The 13,632-nt window shown below is 46.9% G+C and overlaps 1 protein-coding gene across 2 annotated transcripts in view; it reads right to left on the minus strand.

Annotated features, from left to right (window-relative positions):
• Window positions 1–13,632, minus strand: part of TAF2 (TATA-box binding protein associated factor 2) — a 663,535-nt gene that overhangs the window by 121,526 nt on the left and 528,377 nt on the right. For both annotated transcript variants that reach the window (XM_069220673.1, XM_069220672.1), the window contains exon 22: window positions 4,978–5,087. In XM_069220673.1, the coding sequence (XP_069076774.1) occupies window positions 4,978–5,087 (110 nt within the window). The remainder of the gene's footprint in view (window positions 1–4,977; window positions 5,088–13,632) is intronic.

Consider the following 13,632-nt stretch of genomic DNA (forward strand, 5'->3'; position numbering starts at 1 on the left):
GTTATAATGAGGCACATGGGAGAACCAGAAGGATCATCGAGCGGACCTTCGGCCTCCTGAAGGCCAGGTTCAAGTGCCTCCATCTGACAGGTGGATCCCTGTGCTACTCACCCAGGAAGGTCTGCCAGATAGTAGTGGCATGCTGCATCATGCACAACCTGGCCCTCAGATGGCATGTACCCTTTCTGCAGGAGGAAGAGACTGGAGATGCCCCTGTGGCAGCAGTAGACCCTGAGGATAGTGAGGATGAAGACAACAGAACATCAGTTATCCGTTAATACTTCCAAAGACACAGAGGTGAGACAGAGAAACTGATCATTCCTCTGACTATTGGTGTATTCCGTGTGGCTATGGCATTATGCAAATTTTATGGCATTAAATTCTCCTTCCAGGAGACTCTCATTTCTTGGCGGTGGTCTTGGCAAGTGCCCCTGGCTTCTGTCTGGTTTGCAGGGAATGTTTGCGGGTGGTTCATCTTCTGCATGGGGAGGGGTGCTGGTGGCCTGTGGGTCCTGTGGCAGGGCCTCCTGGCCACTAGCTGCAGCGGAGGTGGAGAGCTGGTCAATGGACTGGCTAGTGAAAGGGGCCCGCTGCTGTGCTGTTGCCTCCCTCATGATGTTGGCCATGTCTGCCAGCGCCCCTACTATGGAGATCAAGATGGTGTTAATGGCCTGAAAGTCCTCCCTGATCCTCTTGGAGAGTCGGTTCCCTGGACCTGTCCTCCCCAGGCGCACAGCAGTCCTCCCAGTGTCCCTGTTGGCCTGTGCCTCTGTCCCCTGAACGGTGTGTCCACTGCCACTCACCCCAGGTCTCTGCTTGTCTTGGGTGCGAGGTGTGGCCTGGGGTCCCTGTACAGGTGGGCACACTACTGATTGACGTGACCTGGGGAAAGAGGTGTGGGTACACTGGGTGGGTGCTGTGGTGTTGGATACTGATGGGGGAGGCTCTGTGGTGGACTGTGAGTGGGCTTGGGTGACTGACTGTCCAGTGGTCCCTGATGGGCCAGGTTGTTGGCCCAGATCCTGAAGTCCAGAGTTACTGTCATCACTGGGGACATCTTCTGTTGGGGGACTGGTTTGTCGTGGCACCTCCTCTCCGCTGACATTGGCTGGGGCACCTGTGGGGATTTAAGTGATGTATTATGCTTCATGTCTGTGACCTATTGTACATCCCTGGCTTCCCCCCATCATTGTTGTTGCCCTGCTAACTTTTGCTTATATATTGTGATATACTGTGTGAGTGTTAGTTTCCCTATGCTGTGCATGCTTTCGTTATGGGTGTCCATGCAGGGTTGGGAGATGTGTCCATGCATTGGTATGGCTTGCAGGGTTTGGCATTGTGGTTAGTCATATGTGTAGGTGCAGTGTGTGGGATGGAGTGGAGTGATGGGAGTGAGGGTGCGGGTGTGAGATGGCATGCAGGTATAGGGGGTGATAAGTAGTAAATGCTGACTTACCAGTGTCCAGTCCTCCGGCTACTCTAGAAAATCACTCTGGATGCAGTAATGCCAAAACTTGCTCCTCCCATGCTATGAGCTGTGGGGGAGGAGGTGGGGCTCCACCGCCAGTCCTCTGTATGGCGAGCTGGTGCCTTGCTGCTATGGAACGTACCTTCCCCCGTAGGTCGTTTCACCTCCTCCTGACGTCATCCCTTGTTCTTGGGTGCTGTCGCACGGCATTCACCCAGTCCACGATTCTCCGCCATAGATTCATCTTCCTGGCAATGGATATCTGCTGTACCTGAGCTCCAAACAGCTGTGGCTCTACCCTGAGAATTTCCTCCACCATGACCCTTAACTCCTCATCAGTGAAAAGTGGGTGCCTTTGACATGGGTGTTGTGTGGTGTGTGTTGGTGAGAGTGTGTTGAGTAATGTGGTGGGGTGTGTGATGTGGGGTGCATGAGGGATGTATGGTGTAAGTGGTGTGTGTCTAGTTGTCTCTGTGCTGTTCGCGTCAATTTCCTGGCAGTAACTGTTGTTTGTAAAGGGTTGTGGGTACTGTGGGTGTGTGTTTTATAGTGATGTTGGGCGTGGTGTGTGTATAAATGTGTGGTGTGTGTATAAATGCCAGGTGTGTGTTTTTCATATTGGCCAATGTAGTGTTGTTTTGTATGTGGGTGTCCATTCTGAGCGCAGCGGTGAGTACCGCCAATAGTTTATTGCCGTTGAATGAACAGTATGGGTGTTCGTACCGCCACTTTACCACTGACCTTTGGGCTGGCAGATTTGTGTATGTGGCTGTATTCTGTCGGAATGGTGTGTGCGTGTCTCATAATATGGCGAACTGATTTTCGCCACCGTGGCAGTATGTTGGCGGCCATCACCGCTGCGGTAAGCCGGATTGCCGCCAATGTCATACTGAGGGCCTTTGTCCAGTTCTCCTGACTCAATGGCCTTTACCCAAGCAGGTGCAGGAGTTCTTTAATACCTCATTTCCAGTTACTAGTTTTCTTTGCAGGTGCTCTTGGTCCCCGCTGGCCCAAGCAGCATCTTTAACAATCCACCCAAGGAGGTGATCCCAACTGCCTTCACCACCTGCTGGATGAAAGGTGTTGAAGCTAGTGTCCTTGTACTGTGTCTCTGGAGTGAACACACCGACCGCTCTCATTTCTCTGGCTGAGTTTTCCCCTGGCCGATTGGAAACTCACTGTCCCTATTGATAGAACACACAGGGGCTGCCATGGAGCACAGCCACCCCTCACCTATTCCACCTGAGCGCCAGCTTACTTCATAAACATCCAGTTTGTAGGCCACATATCATTCAGAATCTAGCCTCAACTCACGACTGCTAAGCCTCCTAACTGAATCTGTGTAAGTCTAGTCTTCCTCCTCACCTTGGCTGAAGCACACTCCAGTTTCTGACCAGGCCCCAGTTGTATAGTTGTCTATCTGGGGTATTGGGAGGCTGCTGAGCACAGCTTTTGTTACAGGCTGAAAGTGCAGTACCACTGCCATATTTAATCTGCCAAATGAACAGCTAATAATACTCTTCACCAGACTGCTTATATCCAGTGTCCTGATGGGCCTCTACTAGGGATCGAGCCACAGACTTTTTGGCAGCTCTATGCAGTCTCAAGCTGTGTAGCTGGATACAACTCTTGTGATAGGAGCAGCACTGATATTTTCCTCATACAGATAAAATGGCACAGATTCCCTGTTCTGCTACCCTACTAATTTCCTCCTCACTTTACAGCTGAAGTTGGGCTCTGGAAAGGTATGCCTTATGCTTGAGTAGCCTCTCTAGGTTTTCCAAAATCTACTCTGGCATGTTTTGTGGCAACAGGGTTGGTGTCCAGGCTAACAAATGATGGTGTACATGCCACTTGCGAGCAGAACCCAGACCTCACTCTATGCCCTTCCCAGTATAGCTCTAAATGTATACACAGGCCTTTAACATGCATGAGCCTACAACAATAAACAACACAATCCATCATACTTAACTATATTTGACTCTTGCATGCAAACATAATTTAAGCAATGTTCTCGACCAAATAAACAGCAACTCAAATACAACAGTGCCAATATTAAGGAAAGCATTACGATATTAGGAAGGCAGTCCACTGTGACTCGCACATCTGGCTGATATCATTGAAACTTAAGTTTCCGCTTACCCCCAACTACAACAGCTGAAAACATTCATAGCACTAAGAAGAGTGCTGTAAAAATAGAACAAACAGGCTATAAGACTATCTGTAAAGCATTCAAAAACACATTGGGGGACACAAGCAGCGTGGTGTAGATTGGGCACATGCAAAGGCAAACAGGCTATGATGTTAACTGCATTTTCAAGAGACTGTAGCAGAAGTAGGCTAGTTTTAAAGGGCAACAGTAATCGTTCTACGGACAAAGATATGCTGTTTTTTTTCCAACAGCAGTTATTATTCATATCAATGTGCAGCGCTTCAGGAATTTAATCTGTTAACAGAGAAAAAAGTAATGGGGTGGGTGTCAGTGTGTTTCACAGAACTTCCAATTCCATCTCTAAAACCTCACTACCTTGAAACAGGCTTACGCGACAAACATCTCCACTCCCAGACTTTCCCCACCTTTTCACATCTCAGTATCTTGATCTATTTGCAACATAGGACTCAGATGAATGACACTACCTGGAAAACAAGCCCATTGCAGCCGTAAGGGTAGCAAATACATACCACTGTGCAAACCATCTCGTAAAAAGACAGGAGATATGTCACCATTTCACCCAATCCCTCCATATCTTTAGAACAACAAACTGGGTGCACAGAAAAATAGGTCACAACTTACTGTATTCATTAAATATTCTCAAACTGTCTAGAGCAGTGGTTCTTAACAGTTTGACTTCTGTGGACCCCCAATTAAGCATTACTTGAACCTGGGGACCCCAACTGAATCATTATTGGATTACGGGGATCTACACTGAGTCAGTACTGAAAGCCGGGAACACCAGGCTCAGGATTTTCGATGATTTGAACAGCAAGAAAATACAGAAAAGAGCATTCATCAAAGAAATACACCAATAATTCAATATTTAATTCACAAATATACAAAAAAAGAAAACATTTTGATTTTAATAGTGAAGAATGAGCTTTTGATGCACTTGCACTGCTCCCATGAATCAATTTGAGGATACTAATTTAATTTATAGCCTTAAATTTCAAATTCCTCCACATTTACAAAACATTTTACAATTTTCAGTTGTACATTTGATTTGTTATTTATACACTCTTTTTTAATCTGTTATTTACTTTTGTAAGCAGTCACAGACTCCCTAAAGTAGGCTTTTTTTTAGTATGGCCTCGAAGGGTCCCTGGACCACAGGTTTAGAACCACAGGTGTAGAGCATTGACAACATGGTCCAAATATGTACATGCATTGGATGGAAATCTGGGAAAACAGACCTTTTTCATCAAGTATTAACTAATCTAATATGCTTGCACAACAAACCGTAAACTTCCCCCCCCCAACAAAAAAAAAAGGAAAAAACTAGAAGAACTCTAACCTGAATTCATAAGATTCCACAGCTGATCGACTAAAGCTTCATTGCACAATGGGGTATCAGTATTCTTTGTAAACGGTGGGTTCTTCGTTAATTTGCTCAAGATTTTATGCCTGAAAAAATGGTTGGATTCCAAAATAAACGTCATTATAAATTATGGTCTCTCTGCTACTGCCCATTTATTTATACTATTAAATATATTATTGTTTAGTTTAAACAACAGAAGTTGCTCGCTAGTGCAAAAGAGAATAGGTGCTTATGTTACAAATAACAGTGATGGAAGGACAATTTCCTTACCTTGGGATACACCTTATCTGGCAGAGACTATATTTAGCTGCAGATTACATACCTTTGAATTCTCCAGAGGCATCAGACTAGCTCTGGAAAAATTTAGGGAGCAGTACCTCTAATCGCTGACAGGTGGCATTGATCGGCTCCGTGTTTGTCATCAGTTGCGCTGGAAATGATGTTTCGGTCCCTATATAGCTGCCACCAGGCACGCTGACTTCTTTTTACGATTTTCCACACCAGAAGCTCAGAGTCATGAAGAACACTGACTACTGATGTATAACAATTAAGGCACTGAAGGTGAATCCCTGCCCCTAGAAATCAGTTTTCAGTGCAAGGAGGATGAGTGGGCTGGTAAAGAATCTGCAGCTAGAAATAGTCTCTACCAGATAAGGCGTTAGTGAAGGTAAGTAACTTTTTAATATGATGGAGACTTCTAGCTGCAAATTCCTTACCTTTGAAAAAGATACCCAAGCAAAACCATCACCAGAGGTGGGTTGGCGAACCAAGTTCAAACAAGAAAGTCCTGCAGGACTGAACGGGCAAAGTGCCCGTCCCTATGGACCTGACTGTCCAGACAGTAGTGTTTGGTAAACTTGTGCAGAGATGCCCATGTCACAGCCTGACAGATGTTCAGGATTGGGACTCCATATGCTAACGCAGTGGTCCAGCTTTACCTCTGGTAAAATGAGCATGCAAACCTTTGGGAGTTGCTTTTTGGTCAGTGCGTAGCAGATCTTAATGCAGAGCACGACCCATCTGGAGATGGTTTGCTTCTGCACTGCCCAACCTTTCTTCGCACTCACGTACCCTACAAAGAGTTAGTCATTCATCCAGAACTCTTGTACGATCAAGGTAGAACACCAACGCTCTTTTTAGGGTCCTGATGGTGGCGTCTCTCCTCTTCCTCAGAAGGGTGTGGGGGTGCTTAAAAAAGGTGATGGATTGGCCTGCACGAAAGGGTTTGACCACTTTTGGCAGAAAAGAGGCCCTTGTGCGAAGCTCCACTTTGTGAGGATATAAAGATAGGTAGGGCGATTTAGATGAGGCCTGCTACTTACTCACTCTGCGGGCAGATGTAAATGCCACAAGGAAGGCTGTTTTCAATGGGAGAAGCCTGAGAGGACAAGTCTCTAGGGGTTCGAAAGGAGAAAACATCAAGAAAGTCAGAACCAAATTAAGATCCCCCTGGGGCATAATGGAAGGAAAGGGAGAGAACAAATGAGCAAGACCGTTGAAAAACCTATGTACAATAGAATATTCAAACAAGGAAATTTGATCAGGCAACCACAAAAAATCTGAAATAGCAGACAAATATCTCTTAAGAGTGTCCAAAGCAGAAACCTACTGGGCAAAGAAAAGAATGAACTGTAGGACCTCAGAAAAAGGGGAAGAAAGGGGGTCAATAGACTTGTCTGTGCACCATGCCACAAATTTCTTCCAATGACAGGCATATACTGTTTCAGTGGAGGGACCCCTGGCTGCCAAGATTACATTACAGATTTCAGGTGGAAGGTCAAAAGCTGTCCAATGCCACCACTCAATCCCCACGTAAGAAGGCGGAGAGTGGACAGGTTAGGGTGAAGAACCCTCCCCTACTGCTGAGACAGAAGATCCTCCTGAAGGGGCAGTCTGAATGGAGGATTAATGGACATGCTCAGCTTCTAGGGATACTAGACTCTCAATGCACAGTCTGGAGCCACAAGAATAACGTTGACCCTGTCGTTCCTGATCTTCTTGAGAATGCTGGGCATGAGTGGTATAGGCAGAAAGGCGTATAGGAGGCCTGAGCTACACTCGAGATGAAAAGGGTCTCCAAGCGAGAGCAGTCTTGGAAACTCCAGCACACAAAACTGCTGACAATGCATGTTTTCGTCAGAGGTAAACAGAAACAAGCAAGGCTCTCCCCACGGTGGAGACTTCATTCGTGATCCACTAGGAACTGACAGCTGAGTTTGTCTGCCCTAGTGTTCAGAGAGCCTGCTAGGTGGTGAATCACCAGGGATATGCCCTGATGTTACAGCCAGGTACAGAGCTGTAGGGCCTCTTGACAAAGTCTACAACCCCACCCTGTTTGTTGCAATACCATGTCGTGGTGGCGTTGTCGTTGAACCCCTGCACCAGCCTTCCCTTGATGAAGGGTAGAAAGGCATTCAATGCCATTTGGACTGCACGGAGCGCCAGCATGTTGAAATGGAGTCTGGATTCTGCAGACCAGAGTCCTCTAATCTCCAACTCTCCCAGATGGCCACCCATCTCAGGAGTGATGAGTCACTTTTGGCAGATCTGTTTGGGGAAGGAAGAGGGGTCATCCTCTGATACAATCACAGGGTGTTACCCACAACTGCATATCTTGCACAGTTCCCTCCAAGCTCTAGACTGAGTTGGAGAGATTCCCTTGATGCTGTGCCCACTGGAACTTAAGGTCCAAATGCAGAGCCTGCATATGCCAGCAGACATGTCACTAGCAGGATGCAGGAGGCCATGAGGCCCAGCAGCCCCAGAGTCTGTCTCACTGAAACCCTAGATAGAGGCTGAAACATCAGTATCATAGCCTGAATATCCTGGACTCGCTGTTTGGGAGGATAAGCCTAAAACTGCATTGTGTCCAGAACAGCTCAGATGAAAGGGAGCATCTGAGAGGGATTCAGATGTGACTTCGGCACACTGATAGTAAGACCCAGCGAGTACAGAAGGTCCGCTGTAGTCTGGAGGTGGGAGACAAGAGCCTGGGGCGAGCTTGTCTTTAACAGCCAGTCATCGAGATAGGGGAAGACTGGCAACCCTGATCTCTGCAGATGAGCTGCAACCACCGCCATCAACTTGGTGAACACTTGAGGTGCGCTGCAAAGGCCAAAGGGGAGCATGGTGAACTGAGAGTACTCGTGGCCTACAGTAAACCATAGACAGCACCAGCAGGCAGGCAGGATGGGAATGTGGAATGTGTCCTGCAATTACAACACTACCATCCAGACAAGACCTGAGCCAATGTGAGCTTTTTGAATTTCTCTTTCCTGAGGATGTAGTTGAGGGCTAGGAGAGCAAGAGTAGGACGATGGTCTTTACACTTTTTGGGGAACAGAAAATTAGTGGGAATAGCATTCACACACTGCTTCTGGCACTGGAACCTTCTCTATGTCTCCCCTGCCCAAGAGAGCTACGACTTCCTTGTGCAGAAGGACAGATGATCAGCCAGTCGTGATATGGTGGCAGTCTCGAAGGGGAGGGAGTAGCCCCTTCTGACAATCTGCAAGACCAACTTATCCGATGTTATGGACTGCCAGCAGGGCAGGTAATAGCGAACATGCCACCAACTGGATGCCCATGACAGTAAAGGGGTGGATTAGGAAGTCTTGGAGGATGCAACTGCTTTGTGTGTGTGTGTGTGTGGGGTGGGGGGAGATTATTACCTGACCAATGAGGCCTGTGGGTACTGTTTTCTTGGCCATGCTGAGGTTGGTGAGCCGTTGCTGCTGTTGGTATCCTTGCAGCAACTGAGGGGTTTGAACCCTGTGAGGAAAGACATGCCTTTTGTAAGGTTTGTAAGGATGCTTTAGTTCCTCCACACGTTCTTCCAGGCCATCCACCTTCAATGTTTTCATCATGGTTTTCATGCAAGTCATTTCATCATCTGCATGACTCCCAATCAGAGTGTTACCAGAGAAGGGAAGGTGGAGAATTCTATGCTGAGATTTCTGCTTGAATTGAGCAAGATGAAGCCAAGAATTTCATCTGAGAGCCAATTCATGACAGTAACCCGGGGCTGCTAGCAAAGATGAATCGGCAGCAGTGTTGATCACTTGGAGACCATTATGCCTTCATTTATGATTTAAACATAAGACCTCCCTGCGGTCTCTTGGGAGGTGTTCTACAAACTGCTGCAGAGAGCCCAGTGAGGATCTGTCATACCTGCCTAGCAGGGCAGATGCACTCGCAGCTTTCATAGTTTTAGCAGCTGTGCCACATACCTTACATCCCACTGAATCTAGTTTCCTGCTTTCTTTGTCTGGTGGAACCATGTATGAAGGAGTAGTAGAATTAATTATCTTTGCAGCCAAGATAACAACTAAATCAGGAGGACAATCTGACTGAAGGAATAATGGGGCCTGATCCAGAGGCTCATATTTTTTCTGAAACCTCGACAGAGCTCCTTTGGCTGAAGCTGGTATACAGAAAAGTTCCATCATTGGTTCTAATAAACGTGGAAGTAGAGGTAGAAGAGGTTTTTAAAAGTCTTAAATATTACTGGTGTAGCTGTTGACGAAGCAGGCACTGAAATATTCAGTTTTTAAGCTCTTCATACAGGCACCTCCTGAAACATGTCTATGTTATCAACTGGCGAGACCCCTGGCTAGGGAGAATCAGTCAGCATTGGTGAGTATCTTCCAGTATTAGCGGAAGAGGAGGAATTAAATGACCTTTCTCTGGATTGTGTAGTAGTTCTGGATCTGGACCCAGGATGATATCTATGTCTGTGCCTAGAGGAGTGCCTCGGTGAGTGCTGAGAATGACAATGATATTTAGAAGTCGCACTTGTTCGAGACCTTTGGCGAGAGCTGGGCTGAGGAGACCTTGATCTCCGAGGGGAAGCTGAAGGCCTCGCTGGTGAAGGAGCGCCCAAAAGTGCCTCTGTCTGAAGGGGAGGTGGAGGCGAAGTACATGGTGTAGGCGCCGAAGGAGCCAGTGGAGGTGGAGGAGGTGGTGGAGAAGGGTGAGGAGAGTCCGGAATAAGGACTGGTAATGATGACGAGTATGACCTGGAATATGCTGAGTCAGAAGTTGATAGCAACCTTCTTTGTCTCGATTTCCTGAAACGTTCTGCAGATCTCGCATGCATTGGTGTTGACAGGCTTCTTGACTGTAATAGACTGACGACGAGTGTCCCCTGTGTCTCAACATCGACCTCCTGTGTCAAAACATCAAACATCATTTCCTCCGCCACATTGACCCAGCTCCTGCCAGGAAGCATGTAGACATTGTATCTCGTCACAAAGTCGATATGAAATTATGTTTTTTTGGATTTCTTCTCTTATTGGAGTTCCCTGTCCTGGTGTCCTGAGAGGAAGGTGGAAGAGCCCTGTTAGAGAACTGACACTCTCCTCACTTATGTGACATTCCACCTTCAGACCGTGCCTCCTGCTGTCTGTGTCGCTCTTCAGCTCCACAAAGGTGAATCTTATTCCACGGGGTACGCCGGGAAAAGGTCATGCAGAGCTGACATCTGTCAGGAATGTGACTATTAGGAAGGTAGATAATATGCACCCATCATCAGATCTGATTTGGCCATCATTCTGCCACAGGCATTTGTCAAATAACAATAGCATTTTATTTTAATAGAAAAATATTTTTTTGCGTCAGAAAATGACAGAAAAAAGCTGGAAAAGTCTGAGTGAAATGTTTGAAGGAAGCTGCGCTCCAAGATACTAACACCAAGAGCAGGAAAAAATAATGTAGGGTATTGCAGGCTACTGGACATAACAGGATACTGGTGGGCTGTGAGCCAATAAAGCTATTAAGTCTCTTTTCATATCTGCAGTGCTTAAGCCTATAGGTCTATATTGTTCACTTCCTCCTTCTTCATTTTCCTTCAAAAAATGTTTGTGAATGAGATTTAAAAGGACAAATTACACAGCTCCTGCTAATTTTCCTGGCTTTTTAATTATATATTAACCCTTTTTCAAATGCAAATTAAAGCAATTGGCCACCATGGTCTCATATGGGCTACAAAACATTTTATTACATTACGTGCCTATCCTGGCCTTCGTGGAGAAAGACTAACATCCAAACGTACAAATATATATTATAATGAAGTGTTCCGGGATCCCTGCACATGGACGGGGCTATTCAGTGTTTATGATTATCAACAGATACACCCTGGGACAGAACCTCTTTCTTCCTTATCATACCTAATTTGGAATTTGCCCGGAGCATCCAAAGGCACGAGGCCATGACATATTGCAGTAGAGGTAAAAACCCTATCTTTTGCTTGGCTAAGGCTGTATGTCCCCACCTTGAGAGAAATGGCAAAATTGGCTTCCATGCGAGGAGACCTTTCGTGGACTTTTCAGGGATGGTTTTGATGTTTCCAAACAGATCGTGAAATATGATCTGAATTCAGCTACCTCTATGGTAGTTTCTTTGGCGACTCCAGTGACTTTGGGCAGGCATGCCTTACTGCGGGCAGTAGGATTATTTGGAGACATCTAGACTGTATTGATGATATGCTATTCAAGGATGAGACACCCTTGGAAAATAAAGAAGACTCCTCCTTGGGAAAGTTTATGGACAATATCACCACAATGCGCTCTCTCTATTGTGAGCCACGCTGACAATATAATTTCACCAACAACACCAATACTGAATGTCTGGGCAGATGAGCTCATCTGTCGACGCCTAGCCGATCATGAGTGGCAGTTGTATCCAGAGGTGCCACAAGGTCCCTTATAAAAAAGAGGAGACCATTGGCTCTATCTGTTTGCCACTGTTAAGAATACGTAACATTTTCCAGTTGTGGGCTAGAGCTTCCAAGGCGTCTCTATCTAGGAAACGCATTCCTCCTCGTGTGGAATTGGGACAGCTATCTGCCTTTCTGTCACTACCTGTTCTGCTCTAAGTTTTGAAGTCATTCAAGACTGACCAGACCACAGTCATCCGGGAGGCCCTGGGTTGCGCATGTAGGGTATGGTATCCAGAGCTCCTAGGCAGGAGCATATGTCCTCCGACTAGGCTGCCCATCAGGGAAGATCCGCTGCAGCAGCTGGGCAGGGTTCTGCATCCAGGCCTCGGCAATACCCATCTTCATGCTTGGAGATTGCACGTCAAGTGTGGTTGTGGTGGTGGATGATGAAACCTCTGCCGGGGCTACACGGAACCTGAAGATCTCTCTGAAGAAGAGTCAACAAGCCTTGGAAGCTGCAAGAGTTGCGGTGCACAGGGGTACCGTCTTGCAAGGAGAGGCAAAGACTCACCACCTCCAAAGACAGAGAGCTGGTAGAGGGGACCACAGGGACCACTCAGCTCCACCACTTGTGTTGCAGGATCCATGCAGTGTTGCAAGAGAAAGGATCCACATGACTGCATGACTGGTCATTGTTGCAGCTGGTGACTGCATATGCAGGGGAGTGGCTCCTTCATTCCAAGGGAGATTCCTTCTTGCTTCTTGGTGCAGACTGGAGACTTGCTGTCCTCAGAGGATGCACACCATTGGAAATGTTGCAGTTGCTGGAAGGAGCCAGAGAAGAACAAGTTACTTATCTTCGTAACGAGGTATCTGGTAGAGACTCTATCTAGCTGCAGATTCCTTACCTTAGAATTCCCTGGCATCAGCTTCGAATCCGGAGTTTTTTCTGAGCTGTACCCTGCGTGCGCGCTGTCGGACGGCGTCGTTCGGATATGCGTGCGTCCACCAGCTCCGCGTGCGTCGTTGGAGTCGTCTATGACATCACGGTTGTCTATATAGACGCCGTCTCGGTGCGTGTACGTCAGTTCTTTTCCACAACTTCCCGCGCCAGAAGCACAGAGTCATGGAAGAACTGACCAATACACTTTTAACCTCTTTGAATGTTTGGAGAAAAAACACTATCATGCCTGTAAAAAAGGCAAAAGTTGCCAAAATTAAACATATACATATGTTCACATAGAAACATATATAGATATATATATACACATATGCACATGAGAAAAAACTTCCCCAGAGCGGGGAGGCTTGGGTGGGTGTAAGGAATCTGCAGCTAGATAGAGTCTCTACCAGATACCTCGTTACCAAAGGGAAGTAACTTGTTCATCTGATAGAGACTTCTAGCTGCAGCTTCCTTACCTTAGAATAGATACCCAAGCTATAACCCATGGTGGTGGGTCTGAAGGAGATTTTTTTTGTTTTTTGTTTTTTTAAACTAGGAAGTCCTGCAAGACAGAATGGGCAAAATGCCCCTCTCTTCTCACCTGGCTATCCAGGCAGTAGTGCTTCACAAAGGTGTGTTAAGAAGCCCACGTGGCGGTGACATATGTCCACCACCTGTACGCCACGTGCTAACGCAGTGGTAGCAGCTTTGCCCCTAGTGGAATGAGCTCTCAAGCCCTCGGGAGGCTGCTTCTTCGCCAAAGCGTAGCATATTTTTATACAGAGAACGACCCATCGCGAAATGGATCGTTTCTGTACCGCCCGACCCTTCTTTGCACCAACGTACCCCACAAAGAGTTGGTCGTCCACCCGGAACTTTTTAGTGCGGTCAAGGTAGAACGATACCGCTCTTTTTGGGTCCAGTCGATGGAGACGCTCCTCTTCCTTAGAGGGATGCGGTGGTGCAAAGAAGGTGGGCAGGGTGATATTTTGACCCAGATGGAAAGGGGTCACCACCATGGGGAGAAAAG

The sequence above is a fragment of the Pleurodeles waltl genome, chromosome 2_2 (genome assembly GCF_031143425.1).
Source record: "Pleurodeles waltl isolate 20211129_DDA chromosome 2_2, aPleWal1.hap1.20221129, whole genome shotgun sequence".
In the NCBI taxonomy this organism is placed as follows: domain Eukaryota; kingdom Metazoa; phylum Chordata; class Amphibia; order Caudata; family Salamandridae; genus Pleurodeles; species Pleurodeles waltl.